The 26,502-nt window shown below is 42.7% G+C and overlaps 1 protein-coding gene across 3 annotated transcripts in view; it reads right to left on the bottom strand.

Moving 5' to 3' along the window:
* Window positions 1-26,502, bottom strand: part of Pard3 (par-3 family cell polarity regulator) — a 559,217-nt gene that overhangs the window by 135,081 nt on the left and 397,634 nt on the right. For all 3 annotated transcript variants that reach the window (XM_059263788.1, XM_059263787.1, XM_059263786.1), the window contains exons 21-22: window positions 15,440-15,550; window positions 1,943-2,179 (exon numbers count right to left, since the gene is read on the bottom strand). In XM_059263788.1, coding sequence (XP_059119771.1) covers window positions 1,943-2,179; window positions 15,440-15,550 — 348 coding nt within the window. The remainder of the gene's footprint in view (window positions 1-1,942; window positions 2,180-15,439; window positions 15,551-26,502) is intronic.

Below are 26,502 nucleotides of genomic sequence, written 5' to 3' on the forward strand. Positions count from 1 at the left end.
GACTCTGCTCAGTGTGACCCCTCCCTACGAAGCAGACTGTGGGTGGGCATGAGCCGGGTCTGTTTCAGATCTGGGTTAGCAGAGCAGGGCATGGAGACCCCAGGTCTCCCAGATGCCGCAGGCTGGAGTAGGGAGCACTCTGAAGATGCTCCACCCTTTTGAACACTTGCAGAAACCTTAGGGTGAGATGGCTACTCTTGGGGAGCAGCGGGGTGTAAGGCAGCTGTTTGTGGTTAGTGAGGGCAGGAGGGTCCTCTCCAACTGTCCCTGCCGCAGCCCTTCCTCCAGTTTTCAGATTTGGGAGTTAGTGTGGGAGATATGGAAATGGTTAGCTCTTTCGTCTGCCATCAATAATTCGTAGGCCATCTTTTCCCAGTCCCCCCAGGAGTCACTAGGCGACAGTGCTGGTGTTTTGGTGGCCCTTTCTCTCAAGAAAGTACCTTCAGATGTTACTTAACCTTCTGCAAGCAGCTTCCACAATCACGGCAGAAATGAGGCAAAAAGCTTTTAGAGAAAATGTCACTGCCACTGATGAGAACTTCATTCTTGAGTTCTGACGTACACACACGTTAATACACACACGAGCCTTCTAGGGGACACGGGGAACAGGCTGGAGCGACCCTAAGTGTTCATGTTAGAGGATTCCCTCCTCAAATTCAATGGTAAATAGATTTTCTGGGATAATCAGGAAAAATCTAAACTACAGTGGAAGTGCAGGGCCAGAACAATTGCCTTGGGATGCGCTCACCCGGGAGCCATTGTGATTGCTTTTGTTCCTATCTGCTATTTTTAAAAATGTTTCTTTCTGTAATTGCCGGAAGTTGCTATCTGCATTTGCAAGCTTCTGCTACTAATAGCTAGAAGTCAGTGATTAAAACAGGAGCTGTTGCAAAACTGAAGTGAGGAATCATCACCAGAGTCCACCGACTGTGTCCTGCAGAGGACTCGGAACCAAGGCCTGCAGGGCCAGCATCAATTAGGGGATCCTAAAAAATTCAAGTTCTTGAACTCCATCCTCAACCTCCTGCATCAAAACAGTCAGTCAGTGTTACGAGAAGCCTTTCAGGCAAGCCTAATGCACATAAATGCTTCAGAAACACTGTTTTTAAGTAAAACCATTTATAATTTACAAAGCCCAGCTGCCATAGAGAGCAATAAGCGACGTTTATAACACGATTGGCGTATTGTTTATGACAATAGTGTGCACATGTTTGATATGAAAGGAAATGAGAATTATTCTCTTCAAAGCTAAACTCCATATGGTGTTTGAGTCTATAAAGGGAGGGGTGGGAAAGATCCATTCAAGATTATTTCAGCTAAAATCTGAAATATGTATATCACCATTTGAAGTAAGTATAGCAGCAGTACATAGAGCCTTAATAAGTGTATGTCAGTAATATAGGCTCACAGACTCAGTTAAATAACTAGATAACCATTAAAACACAATCGGCATTTCATTCTGTCTGCTGTACTGATAAACATATCAGACCTGAAGCCTATGGTGCCTAATAAGCCTCTTGTAGAGCAGATGTATTATAGTCCTTATTTACTAATTCTTTCATAGTATAAAATTATGCCACCCCCAAGGGGGCCCTTCTAAGTCACAGTCCAAATGAATGTCCCTACATTTAGTTATCCTATCCAGAAGCCCCTCTAGCAAGACGAGAATGCATTGCTTAAGGTTGAGTTTGACTTTGATCTAAGCTGTAAGCCAGGGGCAGGTCAATTCCAAAGGACATGAAGACCAGGGTGAGCCAGGCTGGAACTGTAAGGAAAGCAATCAAAACTTCTTGCTGTTCTTTCCATTAGCCATTGATTTGTGCCAACTCAATACCTTCAGACACAACAGCATTTTACAGGCAGGTAATAACCAACATTTCACAATGCCGACAAGCAATCTTGTGCCCGGCATAGACGCAAAGCTATGACTACCAGCACCTACCTGTCCCCAGGTTTGGAGCTCCGTGGTTTCTTCACTTGTGCATACAAAGTGTCCATCAGGTGCCCTTCCCTTGGGCTCTGGGGTCTGGCATTGAGAGCCAAGCAGCCTTCATAGGATGACATGCCCCCATACAGCAACTCGTCATCACAGCCAAATGTTCGATGGAAATCTTGGATTTCGGCATAGTCGCGCTCTCGAGCCTGCCGCTCCCTAAATTCTCGAGTTTTGGCTTGAATCCTGTAAAATTGGAACAATGCTGAAGCAGGAGAAATTATTCCTTTTCTATGAAGCGAATACGGGATTCTTCATCAAGCTGTGTTGAGGCATGTATTTTGTTTCATGTAGTTATAGTGGAGGTGTGTTATGAGTGATCATTTACGCACATTTTAGATTCTCATGCAATGCCATAAACACTAAACATAACCATTTTGTTCTTGGCAGTATGACTCAGTGATACAGTGAACTCACACTGATTAGCTGACATCAAAAAATAAAGACAAGGGGTCTCAGAAACAGCTCGGGCAGTGAAGTCCCTGCTGCTGAGGACTGAGTTTGAGCCCCAGTATGCACAACAAGCAGGATGGCAGGTACCAGTAACCCCTGAGGAGAGACAGGGTAACCCCTGGGGTTGCTGAGTAGCAAATCGGTGAGCTGCAGTTTCAGTGAAAGACCAGGTGGGGAGTGACAGAAGATGACAGCTAATGGTGACTCCAGCATCTCCATGCACACCCACAAATGTGAATGAGCACATGGTCACACATACAGTCAACTGCTCTTTGGGTTGAATTTGAGTCCTGCCCCTTGGGTAAAATGTACTGCCTGATATTATAAACCTGGTCAAAAGCCCATGGCTGGCAAGGTCACAGGAGCTACAAGGCAATCTCCAACTGTTGTTTTATTCATTTAATTTGGTGTCAAACTGCTTTCTAAATACTTAACACACTCACACTCTACTTGGACATTACTTCTGATTTTTAAAGACAAAAAGTAATTTTAGAAAGTTACACATACACTATCCGTCTATTACCTGTCTCTTAGCTGCATGTATGTGCAGGTCTAATGAACACACACCACTCAAAGAAAAGCCATGCAGACATGAGGATCTGGGGGACTTCAGCACGAGTGCGCTCCCTATTGCATCAACGGCAGGAAAACCTCCCATCAGAGACACTGGTTTTGATTTCAAGTTTTTCAGACAGAACGGAATTCCAGAATGGATCAAGGACAGAAAAGATACCCACACAATCAAATTCTGAAATTAAAAACTGCCTGCATGAAAACTAGAAACAGATCTTAAATGATCATTTTTACTGATTTAGAGATCTTATTAAATTACTTCATACAAAGACCCCCTTCAAATTATATTGATATTAATTTTTGCCCTAATTAAAAAACAACAATTCTCAGTTAAATTTTGATAATTTTTGATGGGGAAGTATTTTCATTACACATTGATGAATTTAATTGCTTATCTAAAAGCAATCGACTCTGGCAAGGAGGTGGGGGAAAGTACCCTTATCCTGGGGATGTATGTCTATGAAACTTGAAGGAAAATACTACAGAGGCTCTCTGAAACATCCAGAATCACCATGCACATACCCAGCAGGTCACCACTGCTTAAACATAAGTTTGATGTCTTATTATCATCTTTATACTCCAGTTCCGTGTTGGTATTTACATTTATGTATGGGTGCCCAGAGGAACCAGAGGCATTGTATTTCCGGAGCTGGAGCTACAGGTACAATCTTTGCCAACCAACGTGGGTGCTGGAAATTGAACTCAGGACTGTGTTCTCACAGTCACTGAGCCATCTCTCAGCACTGACTCTGGGTGTTTTTAAGACAAAAAGTGGTTTGCTAAAGAGCTATGCACCATAAAAATCCATGTGTTTACAGTAGCACTTTTCACAATAGTTTTAATGGGGAATCAACCTAAGTGCTCAAAAATGGATAGACTTATAAAGAAAATGTGGGGTATATATACAAATGAATACTATTCAGCCATGTAAAGAATGGGATTCTATCTGTTAGGGCGGTGTGAATGAGGTCAGAGGGCATCATGCCCAGTGACAGAAGCCAGATGCACAGACAGACATCTCTCAGCAGTGAGTCAAAGGGTAGCTGCCAGAGGCTGGAGCAGGGCTGCGTGGGGGATGGGGAGAGGTTGCAGAGAGGTCAAAGTCACAACCAGGAAGGAAGGTTGGAATCTCATTTTTGTGGCACTGGGCAGTGACCTCAGCTAGCAGCAATGTGTACCTGGAAACAGAGGACAGGATTTGAATGCAGTGTTTGAGAACATGGTACAGTCACCTCCCTGATTTGATGTGTGAGAGTGTCATACCATGTGTGAGAGTGTCATACTGTGCACTAGACGTAAGTACAGCCATGTCAAAATAAAAATGTAAAAAGCAGTGAAGACTTATTTCTGTGGAGTAGCATTTGAAGACTCATTTTAACGTTTCATTGTATTTACCTTTCTTCATATTTGAACTAGACGTCTGTTTGCATAAATGCCACCTGCATATATATTGAAAAGAACCCAGAAAAGGTACCCAAATCATATGGAGACAATGCCATCTGTGTATGTGCACACCACACACACACACACACACACAGAGAGAGAGAGAGAGAGAGAGAGAGAGAGAGAGAGAGAGAGAGAGAGAGAGAGAGAGAAGAAATAAGAAAATAAAGCTGGAGGCAGAAATCCTCAACAGAATATTAGTGAACAGAATTCAACAATCATACACTATGACCAAGTGGGCTCATCACAAGAATGTGGCCTAGACTAGATTTAAAAAAAAAAAAAAAAAGTCACATGATTCTATTAAATGATGCAAAAGCATTTGACAAGTTTACCCCCATTATGACAAAAATCCTCAGAAAACAATACTACAGCAGGACCTCCTCTAAGCTTAATAAAAGTGTTTCTCCAAGTGGTCAATTCTCCCTACAGTGATACTTAGGCTCACTGCAAGTCCTATAAAAACCCAGCAAAATTTCTATAGCTACTGATGAGATTATTTTACAATCCACTTTGGGCTGGGGGTGTAGCTCAGTGGAAGTCTGTGTTGAGCATCTGTGAGCCCAGACTTTGATCTTTAACATTGCATGCATAAATACACCATGTGTAATATGCATGAGGAAAGACAAAGGCTAGAATAAATAATGGGAAACAAAGAACAATTAGATGGTGGCTAACCTTGACTGTCAACTTCAACTTGACAGGACTTAGAATCACCAGTCAGATCTCTGGGTGTATGTAACCTGTTGTGAAGTTTCTGGATTGGGTTAAAGGAGGTGGGAAGAGACATTCTAAACGTGATGGTGGAGGAAAAGGCAAGCTGAGCCCCAGCATTCATCTCCACTTTCTGACTACAGGTGCATCTGAGCAGCTGCCTCAGACTCTTCCTGCATGCCTTCCCCACCATGATGACCGTAGTAACCTCAAGCTGGGAGCCAACGTGAAGGCTTCCTCCTTAGTGTGTGCTTTTCTCAGGAATTTTACAGCAGCAACAAAACAAGTAACTAATACAAGAAGAACCACACTTCAGATTGTAGATCCTAATATAATAACTGCTCTGTGGGTCTGTCCCTCCAACAAACACCTCACAGTCTACATTACAGTTATTGCAAGTTCAAGAGCACATGAACTGTCTGTCCCTGTGTGTCAACAGACGGGGCCACATGAAACTAGAAAGTTTCTGCACAGCAAAAGAAGCTACCAGCAGAGAACACAGACAGCCCACTGGATAGGAGAAAATCTTTACCAGCTACACTTCAGACAAAGGGCTAATAGCTAGGATTTACCAAGAATTGCAGAAAGTAACACCAAGTAAATAAAGCTTTCCAGTCAACAAATGGGCTAATGAATTGAATAGATGGTTAAGAAAGAGAGAATGAGAAACTTTGTTAGGAAGTCCTCAACAATCCTAGCCACCAGCGAAATGCAAATTGAAAGTACCCTAAGATACCACCTCAGCCCGGTCAGAATGGATGTCATCAAGAAACCTGACAATAAATGTCGGAGACGATGTCCAGAAAGAGGAGCCGTTATTCACTGTTGGGGGAGTGCAAATGAACATAGCCATTATGGAACTCAGTGTGGAGATTCCCCCTAGAAATAAAATAGAACTCCATTTGTCCCGGATCTTCCTTTCCTGGGAACATACCCAGAGATCTCCGCACCCTGTTATGGGGATATTTGTGTCCTCGTATTTATTGCTGCTTTACTATAATAAGGAAATGAAACCAACCCAGTTGTCCAACAGCAGGTACATGGATAATGAAAATCTAGTACATACCTAAGCTGGAATACTATTCAACTCTGAAGAAAAAAGAAACAACAAAACTTTCAGGAAAATGGACAGACTTAGAATATGTGAAATTTTAAAAAATGCATGGTCTCCCTCATATGTAGACCCTAGTCTATAACGTGTGTGTGTGTGTGTGTGTGTGTGTGTGTAAACACACGTACATGTGGGTACATTATAACACACAGAAAGGACAACAGGAACAGATAAACACTAGGTGATGAGGAAGGACTCAACTAGGCAATGGGCACTTGAGTCATGAAAGAGGATCTAAAACTGACTGTTTTTCTAGTTTTAACTCTGTCATGTATTTTTAGATTTTTGGTGGTGAATAAGTGCACAGAAATGTATTTGGTAGTGAAAATGTAAACCTCAATGTAAAACACCATTGCTTCAGAATGGCTGCTCTAATTGTACAGAAGTTCACTGAGAATTATGAACGTGGGTTTGGTTAATTTTGCTTCAAGATGTTTTTTATTTGCAAATCATTTATAACAAAGTTTTAATAAATGAAATAACTTTAAAAATATTTATATAATTTATAAAACAAAACACTAAATGCGCATTACCATCAGACCTGTCAATTGCACACCTGAGCATTTATATAAATAAAACCTATATCCATGCAAAAGTACGTGCACGACTGTTTGTGATCACTTTATTTAAAAATTGAAAATAACAACAATATGTCACAAACTGTGACATGTCCCTGTCACAGAATGCCCCGGCTCGGCAGTTCCCAGGAACAAATGATTACCTCACAGAGCAGACAGAATCACCCCAGAGTAAGACAATACATTAACAGCGACCTCCACAGCTACCTCCAGTGTGACTTCCTCTCCAACACACTGCCCAAATGACAGTACAGAGGCAGGAAGAAGCTTCCAGTTTCCAGGGCTCAGCAAGGGAGGCCTGGGGAGGGGAGGGGCTTTCTGAGGTACAGTAACTTCTTTTCTCGACAGCGGTTAAGACCTTCTATGCTTCTGGAAACTACGGACGTATTTTGTCTCTGGGTCAGTGTGTTGGGCTATGGTCATCATATTATAGTGATAAGCAGTGTGACCCATGGGAAGAATCTGGATAAGGGGAACATGAGGCCTGATGAGTTCTTTGTCATTTCCTCTAAATCAAAAATAACTTCAAAATAAAAAGGTTTGGGTCGGGGGAAGCTAAAAGATTATCACATGACAACCAAAGTCCTCACTTTTCTTTCTTGGCTTTTGTCACATTTGGCTTTCCAAATATATGCCTAATATTGATTACAAAGGGTCAGATTTCTCTTGTTTTTCTTTTCCTTTTAATTTTTAAGTTTTTTTATTTTGTGTGTGTGTGTGTGTGTATACTCAATGCAACGGTGCACACGTAGAGGTGGGGTTCTTTCTGCCCATCGTGGTTCTGGGGATCTAGCTCAAGTGCTCAGAGTTGTGAACAAATACTTACATGCCGAGCCCTCTAACTCACCCGTTTTTTCTTATTTTCCAGCAAGGAGAGGCAAGTACTTAATGTGCCTCACTCGGCATTTCGTGGGAAGACCCTCTGAAAAGGGGACAGCACTTGACCTCTGACAGGACTTCAGTTAACCGTTCCCAGCATGGGGATCACCAAGACGCTTTCAAAGTGCTCAAACTCCCTAGAAACACCTTAACCTCCCGAGTCGGAAGCCAGGGCCTTGTTAGAGATGGAATAAGCCGAAAGGTTAAGACATTCTCCTGGGAAAGTCCTAGATTCTATACCAGGGTTCCTGTAGAATATTCACAAGAGAAACCGTGACACGAATTCTAATGTCAATTTAGTAAAGCAAAGAGCAGATTTTTATTACATTCCCTTCTACAATTATGATAGTCAAGGACATAATTATAAAAATCAATTTATTATTGGGTATCCAAAATGCAAGTGCTGCACAGTTAAGAGATAATTTTATTCTTTGCATCATACTGTTTTCTCAACTCAGGTTCAAACAAACAAACAAAATCCAAAACAAAAAAACCTAAACAACTACCAGAAAGAAATGAACCATTATTTTTTAGCTTACCAGAACATTAACCTTAATCTCTATTATTATGTAACCAAAAACCCACTTTACTATTTTATAACATGTGGCCACTTTAAGACAATCATCTATCTCATTAAAGGCCATAGTCAGGAGTCCTGGGCATTCACATCAGTCAGTCTATCTCTGTCTCTCATGGTGCTGGTATGGAATCCATGGTCCCACACATGTCAGGCAAGGGCTCTGCCACTGAACCATTTCCCTGGCCCATTCTTTCTTCCACTGAACGTTTGAGCTCGGGTCTTGCTAAGAAGTTCAGGCTCACCTGGCACTGACAGTGTTCCTGCCTTGGTCTTCCAAGCAGGAGAGGATACAATCCAGCTCTGCTATGCCAAGGCTCACATAAGTTTGGGAACCTGATGAAATTTTGGTGGGGGGGGGGGAAGAAAAACAATATAAACACAGAGCTGAAGCTCTTAATTTAGAGCCTTCAAAAATTCAAAAGAATGGCCTAAGATGGTTTATAAATGAATTGTGCAACTGCACATGACCCTGAGCTCATTAAAAGTGGGGCTCTCCAGCTCTCGGATAGCTATCATCAGGAAGAGGGCACATACATGGGTTCCCCAGGAGTCCCGAATCTGAAGTGCCACCCCAATCTTCTTGTGCATCACTTTCTCAACATTGCTGATGGGGCCTGGATTGGAATGGTCTTTCCAAACTACATAGAAACGAATATTCATTGGGGGCCATTTTCCTTTGTATGTGTGTGGGTGGATGGTGTGTTCCTGTGTGTGTGCACAAGGTCAGACATGAACCAGTCAGATGCCATCCTTAATTGCCTTCGACTTTATGTTTTGAGATTGCATCTGTCACCGAACCGGAGCTCACCAATTCAGCTGGACTAGCTATCCAGTGAGGGCCAGTTGATCTTCTTTCCACCTCCCCAGGATTGAGATTTCAGGCCTGCAGAACCATACTGAGCTTTTTAGAGGAATACTGGGGACTAAGCTCAGGTTCTCATCTTGTGTAACAAGAAGTTTGCCCACTGAACCATCTCCTCAGTCTCAGGCGACAAGTTCTAAGAGGCCAGTTTCTTGGAAGAGTGCTGATCAGCATGAGATGCTATCTGTGAAACCTAGCTCAACTCCATTTTTTGTCCTTGTATTCAAATCTGTACCCTGTAGGTGATCACCAGCAGTCCCTGAACGCAGAGAACAACAGCCGTCCCCTCAGGAGTCCCCTCTAAAAACCAATCATGGAAATCCATTCTTTTGGATAATCTTGTTGTCACCTGTGTGTTTTAGCCCCAGAGTTCCTTTCCACCCTGTAGCTCATCCTGATGATAAAACCTCAGTGTTAGCATGTCAGCACACCCATATGTGGACTACTGCTACATAGGGTGGTGGTGGTGGAGCTGGTCCGCACCCCTGTTCTACAAATGAACACCAAGGAGGTTTCCTGCCCAAATGGCACTGGGAAGGTGATTTTTAAAAACCAGTAACACACCCTCTGTGTGTGTGTGTGTGTGTGTGTGTGTGTGTGTGTGTGTGTGTGTGTGCGTGCAAATTTTTTTGGGAAATTTACAAGCAAAATAAATTTTAAAAGCCTAATTAAAAAAGCAAAATTAAATATAAAAAGTGTGAGTGTTCTGGAAATGTAGCTGAGTGGTACAGGCGCTGGGTTCTATTCCCAGCACCTCACAAGCAGAGTATGCTGCTGCATCCCTGGAGAGACAGCATTCAGGAAACAGTGTGTGTGTGTGGGGGGGGGGGGGGGGCGGCGGCGGCGGGGGGGGGGGGGCGGGGGAGCATCAGAAGTTCTTTCTCAGCTATATAGCGAAATGCAGTCCAGCCAGCCTGAGCTACATGAACGCCTGTCAAACAAAATCAAAGAAGCAAAACGAAAACAAACACCCAACTACAAAAAAGAAAACCAAGTGATTTTCCTTCTTACCTTTTAAAATTCACCCTTCACATCTTGTTCATGGCCAAATCTCATGGACAGGGACTTTGCAACATTCCTAGGTTGTATCTGCATGCTACATATATTCATTCTTGGTGGAAAAACTTACTTCAGGAAAAAATATTTGGCTCAGGGGAGAAAATATTTTCTATGTCCTAATAAGAATATCATGGTTTCTTTATGAAAATAAAATAATAATAATGAAAAAGCCCATTACCTTGCAGCTGAGCCCCTAATGGTTCCAGATGGTCACTGCTATAAAGAATACCCCTCTATTCTTTTATGGAGACCCTGAGGTCACAAATTATCTCTGAGATGTAGGGGTTATTCATGTTTCTGAACAGTTAGGTTTTGTTCAGCCTTATCCATCCCATTTGTCTCGGGCTAGCCATCAGTGACTATGGTGGTAACTGGTGCCTCCAAATGCAGTGTGACAAATAAACCTCTCTTGCTTTATGCATCTCTGCCTACCCTTCCCACTTAACAACTACTCAAGCTTTAAATGAACGCAGGCAACTATAGCTACACTGGCCGACACCTACAAAAACATCTCACACTGTTCCCCATCATTTAAGTGCAAGGAAAAAAAAAAACTAAAACTAAAACAACAGTTAAAACTTTTTATCAGGTTTTGAGAAAAAAAAAGAAAGAACTTACTTTGATTTGCTATTTTCTTCAAACACATATTCACACCTCTCTCTTTGCAGGAAAAAAAAGATTCCTTTCTATTACAATGAAATTGCATTGATGCTGTGTAGCAAAAATACACAAAATGATGCAATACACTAAATAAAGCAGTAATGTAAATCCTGTTCCCGCTGTCACTGGATTCTTGCTAACTGTCTCTCTTCGGCTTGACATCAATTAATGATTTTAATTCCAGACTCTGTCACAGTGCCCACCACCCCTTTCTCTAATTAAAATGGATGATGTGTGATGGGGACAAAGCATACAAGATTTTGTTCTTCTAACATTTCTATTCATTAGTATTTGTGCTTTTATAATAAATGGCTTTTAGCACTAATTGCAGCACAGAGACATGAAGAGAACACATTTGTGACTGAGCACAGTCTTTATTTATCCAGAGTAGGTACAGATAAAGTCTATGCTTGGTTGAAATCTCCCAGCTACATACAAAATGCCCCTACTTCCAAAACAGGGGAATTTGATGCAGAGAATCATCCATGGGGAGGTTTGAGATTGGATCTGGGGCCAATGTGAGTACTCTACCACTGAACTATATCCCCAGTCAAGCTTTTTTTTTTAATGTATTTATTTTTATTTTATATGCATTGATGTTTTGCCATGGATGTCAGGTCCCCTCAAAATGGAGTTACAGACAGCTCTGAGCTGCCATGTGGGTGCTGGGAATTGAACCCCGATCCTCTGGAAGAACAGTCAGTGGTCTTAACATTGTGGCATCTCTCCAGCCCCTCCCCCCCTTTTCTTTTGAGATAGGGTTTATTAAGTTGTCCAGGCCATCCTTGAACTTATTCTAAGCAAGATTTGGACTTGTGATCCACTTGCCTTGGTCTTCTGAATAGCTGGGATTAAATACCAATACCAAGCCTGTCTCCATGGTACAATTTAAAGAGGAAAAAAAAAAAACTTTAAGAAACAGAAATTGGCCTTAGAATAATTAAATAATCAGTTAAATTCTAGCCGGGCGGTGGTGGTACATGCCTTTAATCCCAGCACTCGGGAGGCAGAGCCAGGCGGATCTCTGTGAGTTCGAGGCCAGCCTGGGCTACCAAGTGAGTTCCAGGAAAAGGCGCAAAGCTACACAGAGAAACCCTGTCTTGAAAAAAAAAAAAAATCTTCTCGTGCTGGGAATTGAACTCAAGATTTCATCCATGCTAAATACATACTCTACCACTGAGCTGTACTTTCAACCCTCTAGAGACCCTTCTCCACCCGCCTTGGATTTTATTTATTTCTCTGAGACAGGGTCTTCATGTATTCATAGCTAGTCTTGAACTAGCTGAAGATGAAGGATTTAGCAATTCATCTACAGATGGCCTTGGATTTCTGATCTTCTTGCCTCTACTCCTGAGTGCTGGGATTATATGTGTATGCCACTGTACATGGTTTATGCAACTCTGGGGATCAAAGCCAAGGTTTTGTGTACCAGGCAGGCACTCTGTCAACTAAACACATACCCAATCCCTTTTCTAGTAAGGCAGGACAAGGGGGCCTTGAGCTATTCATTGTCCTGCATTAGCCTTCTACTATAAATATGGGTGTAAGCCACTGTATCCAGCAACTTTAATGGTGTGTGTGTGTGTGTGTGTGTGTGTGTGTGTGTGTGTGTGTGTGTATGTGTGTGGTGAGATTGTAGTTCAGTGGCAGAGAACTCGTTTAACATGACAAAAACACTCTGAGTTCTATAACTAGTTTGCCACACATGACCATGCACATAAACACGTGGTTAATATTTACAAAAGAGGAACATATTAAGATTAGTTCAGCAGCCGGGCAGTGGTGGTGCACGCCTTTAATCCCAGCACTCGGGAGGCAGAGCCAGGCGGATCTCTGTGAGTTCGAGGCCGGCCTGGGCTACCAAGTGAGAGTCCCAGGAAAGGCGCAAAGCTACACAGAGAAACTCTGTCTCGAAAAACCAAAAAAAAAAAAAAAAAAAAAAAAGATTAGTTCAGCAGAAAACAATTTGAAAATGTTTTAGTTGCTTCATGTTATACAGTTGTTGGTTGTCTTAAAACCTTCATAATGATCTTATGATCATGTGGTTCTTCTGTGAGAACCATTTGCTCCAACATACTGTTCCATTATGCAGAAGTCTCACTCTGGAAATACAGTCCTTGCATTATCTCTCTCTAAAATACTCATTTTACTGATATTCATTAAATTAAACCTACACTCATGGAAAAATTAAACACAAGACAGTGGTTTGGTTGCTGTGTGGGCAGCAAGGCAAGAAGACGTGCGCAGGAATGAAGCCCTATTAAACAAAGGCCCAGGCTCCGAAGAGCCAAGCTCATGTCCACCATCAGAACAGACCAGCATTTTACGGATAACATTTAAATACCATAGACATAGTCCTTTCCATTTTCCAATATTTACTTCTTTAGTAATGGGATTCATAAGTGTGTGCAGGCAAGAAAACACTTTGGTTTGGAGGACATGTCATGAAGCATTAATGAAGGAATTACAGCTTCTATATTTGATGTAGATCAACCAAAAATTCTAGAACTCAAATACTCCAGTATAAAATGCTGTTATAGAAGGAATGTGTCTGCAGCGAGAGAGAGGGTGAGGCTATGGGGAGAATGCTCTTTTCTGGTTTGTGTTTTTTAATCCATTTTTCCAATCATATTTTCCCCAGGAAGCGACAGTATTCCTTCTCAAAACAGCACGGCTAACAGCAAAAACAGCACAGAAGAGGAAACAGACTAAAGAAGACTTAGCACACACCACAAGCACCAGACACACAATGGGACTTAGCATCCCATCACAAGGATCAAGTTTGGAGCGTGAGAAGCATCCATGAAAGCACTAAAGACACAGTGTGACTAAAGAAGACTTAGCACACACCACAAGCACCAGATACACAATGGGACTAAGCACCCCATCACAAGGATCAAGCTTGCAGTGTGAGAAGCATCCGTGAAAGCACTAAGGATGCACTGTGACTCAGCACCATCATAAACATCAAACACCCAGTGTACGGCCATCAGCACCAGTTTGTTATAAACCCACGGTTCATATAAAACATACTTTTAAAAGTATTAAAATATAAAGAGCCATAACTTGCTCAAATTTCTGAATGCAACTGACTTCTTTTTGGACCAGTCACTTTTCAAAGTGACTTGTTCTAAGCCCACATACACTGTAAATTTACTATGACCAACTGAGTTCCCAGAATACTGCATCATATAGGCACAGAGATAGATTAAAAGTCAAAGTGAGAAATGAACCATGCTTTGAGCAAATTATTAACATAAATGAAGCTGTGATGTTAAACTCGTTGTTTAGTTGGGCATATTTGACTGTGTATTATGAAAGTATCTTGGAAATGTTGATAGAATTCTGCAGGGAAGTACAGAAGCCACCTAACTGCAAAGCAAGCATGTCTAGACTATGAAAGATTGTGCAGTGTTGGCCAATTTCAAGGCACAGAAGCAGAGCATTTCTTCCCATCACGCCATCTGCTCTCTAAGTAACTTGGACATCTGCGGATGACGTGAGTCCATACACTGACCTAGTATGTTCTATGTTTAGGAGAAAGAAACTCATAGCATGGACATGATGGAGACTGTTAGGGAAGAAGAATGGGGTGGAGGAAGGATGTACAAGAGTCCACTGGGAGGTGTGACTGTGAGCACAGTGCATCACAGGTACACATATAGCAACACAATGAAACTGACTGTGCGATGAATACACACTAAAACAAACGAATAAACACACAGACAAACAGAAGCCCTGCCTAACACAGTACAACACATTCAAAGGAAAATTAGGGGCTAGAGTCAACTCAATGACAGAATGTCTGGCATGTATGAGCCCCTGAGCTCCATTCTTAGAACTAACAAAGATAAAGAGATAAGTAAACAGATTAGAAAGTAAATAAAAATAAATACTGAAGTAAATGCAAATGTATCATACATTCAAACTCTGTGTTTTGTTATCCACCACCCCCAATGTCTACGTTTTACTGGGAAGCTAAAGAACAGAATAACTGCTCCATTCAAAACAAAGAGAAATGAAAAGCGAAATTCCCCAGAGAAAGATGAATAAAAATGTTCCCCTATAATCCCAGTACTGGGGAGATGGAGATGAGGCTTGCTGGTCAGCTCTAGGTTCAGTGAGAGACCCTTTCTCAAAAAACAAAACAGAACAGAACAATAAAGAGCAACAGAGGAAGACACTGGGTTTCCACATGGATGCACATCCCCATGGACATGTATAGATGCACATAATTTACACATACACACACAAAGAAACCTAATAAATAGAGAAGTTCAGTATTAATGTATACCCGTTCACTATGTAAAACATGTTAACTGAAACCATAAAATTTCACTCAGGTTCAAACGAATAGAAAAGTTCCTGCTTTTTCATTTTAAAAGCCTTCCTTTGTGCTCCGTTAATTCACAATCATCACAGATATTACAGCTGAGTGCAAACTATTTGCCTTTAAGATAAAAGCAGTAGACAGGAAGCCATGAGTGAGGGCGGCACCTCTGCCTGGGCAGGTGCTGGTACTTCTGAGGCCTACCTCTCCTGCTCTTCCTTCATCCGCACCCTGTCCTCTTCTGACGTGAAGGAGTCCTGGATTTTGACTCGACCCATTTTCTCCATCTTGTCATCTTTTCGATGTTTGCCAAACCTGTTGGTAATGAAAAATTCTACCTGGTCAATACACACACAGTGAGTTGTCCTTTCTCAAATACACACATACTTAGTGAGATGGCTAGGTTTCCCACAGTGTGGCCCAGATGACTCCCGAGTGCATCATCTTCAATTAGAAAATTCTATTAAATTTTAGTTAGAATATTCCAGGTAAAACCTTTTTGAAGGGCCACTCTCCAGCCCCCCAGTGTCTATGTTGTTTTTTTTTTTTTTTTTTTTTTTTTTTTTGTGTGTGTGTGTGTTGTTTGACAAAACAAAATAAAAAGCTGAGCAAGGTTAATCAGTTTATTTTTCTGAGGGGCTGGGGAGTGGTCCAGTTGGCAGAGTGCTTACCCAGCATGCATGAAACCCTGGGTTCCATCTGTAGCATTACCCCCTCCAAAAGAGAGAGAGAGAGAGAGAGAGAGAGAGAGAGAGAGAGAGAGAGAGAGAGAGAGAGAGAGATGTAAGAAGTTCAAGGTCATCCTTATCTACAGAAAGAGTTCAAGGTCAACCTGAACTAATCTGTCTCACAAACAACAGAAGAAAGACTTGCAGTTGATCCCATGAAACAAGGAAATAAATGTGCAGAATGACAGGCTGAACACTTCAGACACCAGAAAGAAAGAAAAAATAAAAAGCTGCACAGAGGGAGCTCCTCTTAGGACTGAAGACTGAGAATCCAAAATCATCTAGTTAATGATCTCTCCATAAGCAATGATTCTTCTTTATTTTCAACGGGTAGGCTTATTGGGAACATTCATCATAGTTTAAAAACTGACAAACGTCTGCAGGGTTTAAAGCACAGAGGATAATTCACACCGCTAGACTGGAGCTTAGTAAACTGAAAGCTTTGAGAGTGTCTTCACCAAACACTCTCCCCAGTCCAGTGAGCAACGGCAGGGGGAAGTTATCCCTTAGAAATCTACCTCTGATCGAAACCAAATCCAAGGCATGCACATGTGATTTGGCCTTGGTCCGTACACTGCTGAGGATAGATGCCGACCCCAGGGCTTTTAAGAAAATGCCATGCTAGTCTATGCTGGCATCCAAAACCTCACAGATGCTTCCAGCTTCATATGGACTCCTGTTCCTGCTGTTATTTTCCTCTCTAAAAAGCCCACATGCCCCGCAATGCCTGCCTGCCATGGTCTCCCATCAGATTCATGCATGAGGACTGTCAAGTCACCAGCTGTCTCACGAAGAAATCTGAGGCACACAGTTGCACAAAGAAATGCTCATTAATAAAAAGGGGGGAGCAGGGAGGGCTGAGTCTTTCTATCTGAAGAGGTGACACAGGACAGAAGGGCAAAAATCACAGGCACAAGAGGGAAAACTCCGCATCCCAGCGTGGTTGAAGCCTCTATCCAGCTAAGCATCAAGAATTGAACACAAATAACATTTGCTAAAGGTCTTTCTCCCTTTCCAGCTACAGACCTGTGATTTTTTTAGGAATCTCATCCAAAACCCCCTTCACAGTAAGAGGGCATATCCTAAAACCACTTGTACAATTTTATCAGATTGCAATTGTATCCCCGCCACATCTGCAGCCATCCTATAATCTCAGTTATAAAAAGGGAACAGAGTTAAAGGAGGAGAGGGCTCCTTAGAAATCCACTGAGTAACAACATTCCCAGAGTTTCCAACATTCTGTCCGTGGTTACCACTGGGACATTTGAAGGGGAACACTCCCTGGAGAACCCCCTATCCATCCTTGGGTATGCCTTATTCTTCCCTTGAACAACTATGTTCTCTTAGTCCCCTTGCCCTACCACGTTCAAGATCCTTGTTTAAAGTATCCTTTAATGCACTGTGACTCTTAAGAAGCCTATGCCACCCTCTCAGGGGTACCATAGTCCTTCCCTGAGTGCCTTCTGCTTTTTAAATAAACTCCAACACTGTTTTGCTCACCCTGAAATTCTTTTCTGCATCAGAGCCAAAGGGACCTGGTTCTACCCAGAGATTAGGGGAGCTTTTCAGGTTGCTGGTGATGACAGAGTGGGCCTATGACTCCCTCTCTAAAGCTGCCAGCTGGCAAAGAGGCCAGGAATCAGGTTGACAGAGACAATCCCACATCGAAATGAGAAGAGCAAAGCCATGTACAGTTGACAGATAAAAGAAAAAGATTTCAAGTCACAGGTTGATTGGCTGGTTAGTGGTACAGGTCATTTCTTATTAGTATAAACCTCATCTGAAACACCCAGCCACACAGGAAATATCTAGTACAGACCTCGGACAGTACTTAAGGTACACTGTATTAGTCAAAGGGTTTATAAACATCAACACACACTACAATATTATGCCAGAAAAAGTCCACATATTATCACCACTGTTCATTTAAAATTACATATTCTAACGTGAGAAAATAATCAAACCTGGCTATAAGTTAATTCTATAAAGCAAATCTGTCCTTGACATTTGATCGTCTTTAGAAAGTAGATAGAAAACTACAACTGGGAATGGAAGGAAGCGAAAGAAAGGGAAAAAGAAAAAAATCAGCCCACTTTTTACAGAGGATAAAACGTGTACTGGGACTTTAAACTGATATAAACACACACACACACACACACACACACACACACACACACACACATTAATTCTGGGAGTTAAGCATTATAAAGTTAAACTTTAGAGAATGAATGAATCAAACAATGAATAGAAAACATGCATCCTAGGGAGCATCACCTCAATCATCATGCTCAGCCACTCACCAACGTTATTGAGCATCTGCTTGCGTAAGAGCTGCTTTATCTATAGTCCCGAGCTACAGGCAGTACAGAAAACATGCCATGTCACTGTGGCACCATGGGGCCTCTATTCCAGCTTGTATTTAGGTGACAGCAGAATGCGCTGGGGAGGGAGCACACCGTGCTGGGTGTGAGGAAGGACAAAGTGAGCCAGAGATTTTATGTTAGAGAATTAAAGATGGCTTTCCTGAGAAGATGACACTGAGCACAGATCAGTCATGTCAGAGCCAGCCATGCTGGGGCGTCGGCAATACGGGCTGAGGCTGGGGCCCGAGCTGGAAAAGGGCTTGACTACGGTGCCCGAGTCCCACCCCCAGCACCCCATAAACTAAGCATGGTGGCACACACCTAATCCCAGCACTTGGGAGGCATTGGCGGAGGAAGAGAAGTTCAAGGTCATTCTCAGCTTCACACTAAGCATGAGGCTAGCCTGGAATATATACAATCTTGTCGTAAGTAACACGAGGAAAGGGCTAGCACAAGGGACCTGAGGCAAGAGAGGATGATTTTCTTTGAGGAGCCACAATGGCCCCAAATCCAGGACTGACACTGGGTGGCATCTGATAATAATAGTTATAGAGTAAGAAGCTGAGTCCTTGAAGGGGGGTTGTCAGAAACTGTGGCATACATCAGGTGTATTGGGGGGCAAAGAGGGAAGGAGGGGTTAATAGACAGAAATACCAGGATTCGCAGATGGGGAAGCCACAGGCACGACAGAAAATCATTGTTGCCTCTAAGGTTTGGAAGACAGGGCTACTATCCAGTGACACACACAGGGCAGGGAGGGGCAATGTCTAGTGGCTGAATGCCCCCTGAGGCTGTCCTCTGACCATCACCCACAAACAAACATATACACACATACAAAAATGCCTAAGTTCAAACAAATACATTTTGTATTTACTTATAATTAGACAGCTATAAAGGTAAATGATTACAGTCATTTAGTTTTCAGTGTGTAAATGTCCCTCAAATGACACACTGTTGTCATAGCGATTCAAGTTACTCTCACTAAGAAGATAATGTACGTCTGTGCATTGAGTAATCCTACTGGGGAAAACTGAGATTGATTGATTTGTGCATGTGTTTAAAACCCAGGCCTTATGTATGCTACACAAATAGTCTACCACTGAACTAAGGAGTTGGAAAGACTCAGTTATGTATATATTCTTCTTTATAAGCCAGGGGTGAGTGACTGACAGATGGCCACTTTCCAATGTCACACTGATCTCAGATCAGCTGCATAATGGATCTGAGATCCACAATGAAAGCCAGGCCACCTGAGAGTGGTTATGGGAAAGAGGTGGGCAAGAAATGCCTTTGGTCATGAAGAGAAAAGCTAAAATCAAGTAAAAGAACCCCCAAATAGACGCCCAAACGGTCATTTCTGTGCAGAAAAACCACCACTAACAATTAACGCTGCTACGTTCTCCTTGATATTAGACCACTGCTTTCATTTTCAGTGAGGCGGTATAAATGTTGCTGAAATAGCTTGCCGTTTAAACTGTGATCCTTCTACTGCTACTAAATTTAGAATCCTTTAGAAAAATCATGCTGAATGATAACACAGTGCTCTGTTCTAGATAAAACAAAAACGCCCATTGGTTGTGAAGAGAGGGCTTTCCCCCAAACAGTGTTTTAAAACATGATGCAGTAAAAAGAAAGTTGTAAAAACATGCTGCCATATATAAAAATAGCATCCCCAGAACCAATTATTTTACAGTCTTTGAAGAATAGGTCTTAAAATAATATTTTCTTAAAAGAAAAAAACCCAAGTGAAATGTCATTGAAGTCTGATATTTCACTGCTAATTCCCAGGGTTCTGTGACTCAGGAGGACTTTGCCATGATGTGTGTCTGACTATTTACCTCAGGAAACACGTAGGCTAGAACAAATGAAACTTTATGGCTGTAGAAGAGGTCTCAACTGGATCAAATATGAATTTGGCCCCAGACCACAGAGACTGGCACCTCCAACCAGGCACCACTGTGAAGCTCTGGAAGTCTTGGTCCTGTATCCTGCTCATCATTTCCCGATCCGTGACCTACTGTGCTTCATCCTATCATTTCCTCTACCTGAGAATCCGTTTTTTTCTTTCTGGAACCTCTCATTTGCTTTCCTTGGCAGCATGCCCGCAATGTATGCTGCCTTTGACACTGCTGGCAGTGATAATACTGCCATTTGCTCTGAAGACCCTTCGGGTCCATCAGCTGCCCAGCAAGCCAGCTGAAGACCGCAGCTAGCAGACTACACCCCCAGCCTAGTCCCCACTCGATGCAGAGTACACCTTACCCCGTCGAAACAAACCACCGGCCTCGGCCATCACTGCTCTAGAGCTGCCGAGGCCGGAATCTCCCAGAGTCGTTTTGGCCCTAAGTTGCTCTAGAAAAACCAGTTCCAGTTGATTCTGGTGATAGGAATGGGTTTTCCTGCATTCTAGATTTATCAACTCCCTTTAATGTATCACTTAGTTGGGGTTTCAGTGTGAAATGCCTGTGAATGCTATATGGAAAACCATGCCCCAGAAAACTGCCACCATGCCTTACCTGCCACGATAGACCTATAGACTGTGAACCATAATACACCTTCCTTCCTTAAACTGCCTTGCCCAGGGGTCTTGACACGGTAATGAAGACATTAATTGACATGCCCTTGCAGTCTTGAACATAATTTGCAAACTTACTTTGTTTAAAATCCAAACCTCTCTAGATTTTTTATAATATAGAAATGTATGTATTTATTTTACATCCTGGCTGCAGCCCCCCCCCCACACACACACACATACACACAACCCTCCCTCTGTTCCCAAGCCCCAATCCTCCATTTCTGTTTAGGAAAGGGTGGTCTCCCATGAATATCAACAAAACAGGCCCTATTAAGTTGCCGTAAGACTAAGCAGCTTGCCTCTCTAGATTGTATATGAAGAAAACAAAACTCTAGCTATACATCTTTGTAGATTATTATTATTATTATTATTATTAATTCTTAACCACAGAAGACAGATGTTCACAGGTTTCTAGAAATCAAAAGATTCATCTTCCAGTCCAGTCATCACCTGACAGAATGATAAACTGAGGCCCAGGGGCCTCTGGGAGCTATCCAAAGTCACTGGGACTACAGATTGGAGAACCTCATGGTTAGTTTAAGATATCTCGGGTGGGGTTAGGAGGGGGTCCTGAACTTGAACACTCCCAAGAAAATAAAATCTAGCATCTGCTGGCAGTTCAGTCTGGGCACTTCCTAAGTAAGACATACAACCTGCCCCTGACGGTGCTTATTTTATTATGTAATTACATCTAACTGGAATTTACTGAGTTCTTATGTTGTGCTTTATGGTGATACTTTGTTTGTAATCTAACAAATAAAGCTTTCCTGAAAATCAGAGTGCTGAGCTAAGTCACTAGTTAGCCACAGAGGCCAGGCAGTGGTGGCACACACCTTTAATCCCAGCACTTGGGAGGCAGAGGCAGATGGATCTCTGTGAGTTCAAGGCCACCCTGGGGTACACAAGATTAATCTAGTCTAAAAGAGAAACAGAGCCAGGCAGTGATGGCACATACCTTTGATCTCAGCACTTGGGATCACACACCTTTGATCCCAGCATTAGGTTGATAGGGACAGGAAGTAATGCGGGCAGAAAAAGGAGTAGAAGGAAGGAGGAGACAGGAGCTCAGTGTTCTTTCCGGTTGAGGATTTGGTAGAGGAAAGCACTCTAGTGGCTAGCTACTTTGTTTCTCTGATCTTTCAGCTTTCACCCTTATATCTGGCTCCGGGTTTTTATTAATAAGACCAACGAGGAGTCGTGCTACTTTACTTTATCTCGACAGTTCCCACATCAACTTGTGAGGGAAGTGCTGTTGTTTCCACAGGAGAGACCCTGAGCAGGGAGCCCAGGGTAATCTACTGACAGCAAGTGAACAATACCCAAGTTCTCACCCAACGCTCTCTCAACCCAACCGAGACACCCAGTCTAGAGGAACCAAAGACAGCCTCCATGTTGTCAGGTACATAGCAGATGATTGGATTGTTTCTTGTTAAAATACATGAGAAAAGGTTGAGAAGATAACTTCAAGCGTAAATTGCTTCCTGTGCAAGCCTGATGGCATAAGTTCAAACCCCAGCACACTCACAAAAACCCTGGTCTGCAACTGTACTCCCAGTGCTGAGGAGGCAGAGACAGGAGCATTCCCACGGCTTGCCAGCCAGCCAGTCTAGCGAAATCAGCAAGCCCCAATCCTGGTGAGAGACCTTGTTTCAAAAAAATAGAGTGATAAAGTAGATGTCTGATATCCACATATATACATATCCTTCCTGACACACACTCCCATGTATAAAACACTTCTACTCACTAGTATTACACATATTCCACATGTGATAATCCTGGACTGTTGATAGCATTGTGACCTGTAGGACAGCAGTCCCTAAAAGAACTTTTCTATGAAGACTAGGAGTCAAAGCCAGGTCAAGAACTGCCCCATGCACTAGAGAGGATTATAGAAACTGTGCATTCGCCACGCATAGGGCATTGCAAACATTTGTATTCTCAGTGGCACACCAAATGTTAAAAGTTCAGTCTGGCATATGCAAACACTGCCAAAGCCTTGTCAAAGATCAGCCCCGACTGAGAAGGAGCAACTTCAAGGACTGAGGAGCACACATTCATCGGAAAAAGAGTGTTCATTGTATCCATCCATACTTCCTGTAGCCCAGGCTGCTTTACCAAAGTGGGGGCGGTCATTTGTAATCTGTCCTTCTCGTCATGATTGTGCAGTTTTGTGACATTTTGAGAAATCGCTACTATGAAAGTGGCTGATTTGCTCAGCAGTAGATTGTGGAAATGATGGGGGAAATCAAGAAAGAGGGGGCTGATTATGGAAAGCAGAAAGCTCCCATTTAGAGGGGAAAAGGCATCAGTAATCAACAATGATGAGAAGGGAAAGGGCACAAGACAACTTGACAATGCTTTTGTAAGATGGGTGTGGCTCCCCCAGTGATGGGGGAGCAGGGGTGCTCTTTACAAGCAAATTCACAAACTCCAGAGCCATTATTTTTGATTGTGTACAGTTCTCATCAGCGCTGGTCTGATTGGTTTAATAAACTAAATGTGTGCTGCTTGGCATGCAGGGAAAAATAAGTGACTTTCTTTAAAAGAAAGTAACCAACCTATCCTAGCCTTAGATGTACAATGTGCCCTTGATGGAAGTCATTTCTTTTTCCAAAGTCCTACTAAATGTTCCTGTGAGTGCACTCCACCCTGCCCCAGCTGTTAGCCAATCAAGGATGCACTGATAACCTGGGAACCTGATGCTTCAGAAACCCTAGATGCATTTGGAGCAAGGAAATATTAAAGCTCCAATAGAAAATCTGAAAATAATAGAAGGGAAGTCAGCACAAAATCAAATTTGGTCTAAGAATAAAAGATCTTGAGGGGGAAAACACACACACACACACACACACACACACACACACACATACACACACACACACAGAATACATAAAAGCTGGGGTACAGACATAAAGATGTAAGTGGGGACAAGGCCCAGAAGATAAACCTTCCAAACACGAGACAAAAGCATCAGTAACTCCAACATCATAGGTGACCTGCACATAGGGCTGCTCTGAAGACATGGGGTGGATGAGGTTCATGTTGACCACGTGGTAGAGCCCAGCCATCAGCTCACAGAACACAAGCCACGGTGTCTGGGACTTCTTATGAAAAGAGGTCAATTAGTAATTGCTGCACCACACCAAGTGTTTATAAGTCTTGCTATACCTTATTTTTTTTATATCATACCCACACTAGTAATCAAGCCACACTAACCCCATAACCCCTACCATTTGAATGCAAATGATATGCAAATTACAGTTTGTTTCTCCTCTAAGTACACCAACTTTATGATAATGTGCACACACCATAGACATACACACACTTTCTCATATACTTAAACACAAGAAAACAAAGCAGGAATCTGGTTTTGCTAAATGCGTTCTTTTGCAACAACACCAGTCACGTCCACTCAGAGTGATTCCGAGGGTCTCTCTCCTTCCCGGCTCCTTCTCTGGGTCCTTTTGCACTGCCATGCTCCTAATTCTTGCTCTGCTCATTTTAATGCCTTATTGTTTCATAATACAATACCACAAATTGCAAATTACATTTGGCTCAAGGAGTGATTATAAAAAACTATGATCACGGCTGCCTTTGCTCACATCACGCTGATAATAATGAGGGCCTGATTGAGTTCGAAGCAGCCGAGTGATGAGAAGGGTCAATTTGAGTGTTTCTATTAAGCATCTTTTGTCAAACCCAACACTTTGCCAGGTCAGAGGCAAATAATCAAACCCTGCATCTGGTTTCCATGGTTATCCTTCAGCCTTAGTACAGCGAGTACTACTGCCCTCAGGCAGCCCCACCCCCACCCCCAAGAGAAATGGAACACTGTTTTGGGGAGTCACTTGGACTCTGCTGACCAACAATTCAAAGAGAGGTTTTACACACCTGGTACTGGGGGGTTTGCCAGTCTGTGGCTTTGGGGGTAATATTAGCACCATGTGGTATAACTCCATTTAAGCCATATGTGTGTATACATGCACGCACACACATATGTATTGTATGTACTTTTAAGAAAGCTTATAAAATAACGTTTCCCTACAGATATTTAGTGTTAGTCATCTCTTTTTCTTCCATGTCTCCTCCCAGTTAAAGTAGCCTCCTCTTTTTCCATCCCCTCTTCATAGCAGTTCTTGATGTTGCCCTTGGTGGCCTCCAGAACCTGAAGGTAAAACCCTATTGTTGCCAGGCAGCAGTGGCACACGCCTTTAATCCCAGCACTCGAGAGGCAGAGCCAGGCAGACCTCTGAGTTTGAGGCCAGCCTGGTGTACAGAGTGAGATCTAGGACAGGAACCAAAACTACACAGGGAAACTCTGTCTCAAAAAACAAAACAAAAAACAACAACAACAACAACAACAACAAAAAACCCTATTGTTGAAGACATCCTACACTCCAGATACCGGTTTAGAGGATGGAGCTGGAACTAACCTGAATTTCTCCTTCTTAAGGTCTAATGCTCATAGTACACACACACACACACACACACACACACACACACGCACACGCACACGCACACGCACACGCACACGCACACGCACACGACTGAAGAATGTTCCTTATTCTAATGGGACAGAAAGCCCCTCTACCATCTACCTAGCCAATACTTGAATAGGAACCAACCACAACCACAGTTGAAAACACCAACAGTAACAAAAGCTCAAACATGGAAACACTCGTTGTTGAGTTGAGAATACTCATCCTCAACTAAATTCACACTCTGAGGCAGATTCTATGTCCTTCCTCCTGACTGTCAGGGTCTGTCAGCAACAGCCACTGGCATGCCCTCCACCAATACTTTCCCACCTTGCATATTTACAAAAGCCACCATGGAAAATAATAGGGGTTGCTGAAGTTCCAAAACCAAACCAAGCAAACAAACAAAAGCCAAAAAACACCTTAGACTTTCAAGTCTATCTTCTGGAACTTAAACGGAAACTTCCCTAAAGATCTCATTATCTGCAAAGTTCCACATCAGTCAACACTTTTTTCTGTCGATGACGGGGAAACAATTTCTGTTGATTCACACTTCTTCCAGGATGCTCCCTACACAGTAAATTAAGAGGTGCAGATGATCACGGTTTATCTTTAGGTTGATTTGCATAGTCAGATCAGACTTGAAAGGGCTGAGGTGTCTTTGAAGGCTGATAGACTGCTCAGAGAGCAAGGAACCAAGTATCAGAGGCCATGCTTCATTCTGAGAACCTAGAGAAGTCAGCAGGGACAGAGCACCCACTGTCTCCCCAACACACCATCCTCTCAAGGAACAGAGGATCCAATACTGTGCACTTGCTTGTAAGCGGTCCTTGTAACACTCCGGGATGCTGGATAGTTAGCATCAACAGAAACCGAAGGCTGACAAATCAAATGCCACAGTGGCTCTTCTCCAGCCAAGATCCCTGACTGTTCCCTGCTGCAGCTTCATCTCCCTGGGTGCACAGCACAAGGTGTCATAACTCAGCTGATTAAGGATCCAGCTGCCAGTGAAGATCCCAGTCCCAGCAGGGTTCAGGGCTGAAGTCTCAAGGGGTCAGAACAAGGACAGGGATTTACTGTCCCTTCTCCAGCCCAAATGCTCTGCCTATAAATAGAGTGTAAA

The sequence above is a fragment of the Peromyscus eremicus genome, chromosome 5, assembly GCF_949786415.1.
Source record: "Peromyscus eremicus chromosome 5, PerEre_H2_v1, whole genome shotgun sequence".
Taxonomy (NCBI): Eukaryota; Metazoa; Chordata; class Mammalia; order Rodentia; family Cricetidae; genus Peromyscus; species Peromyscus eremicus.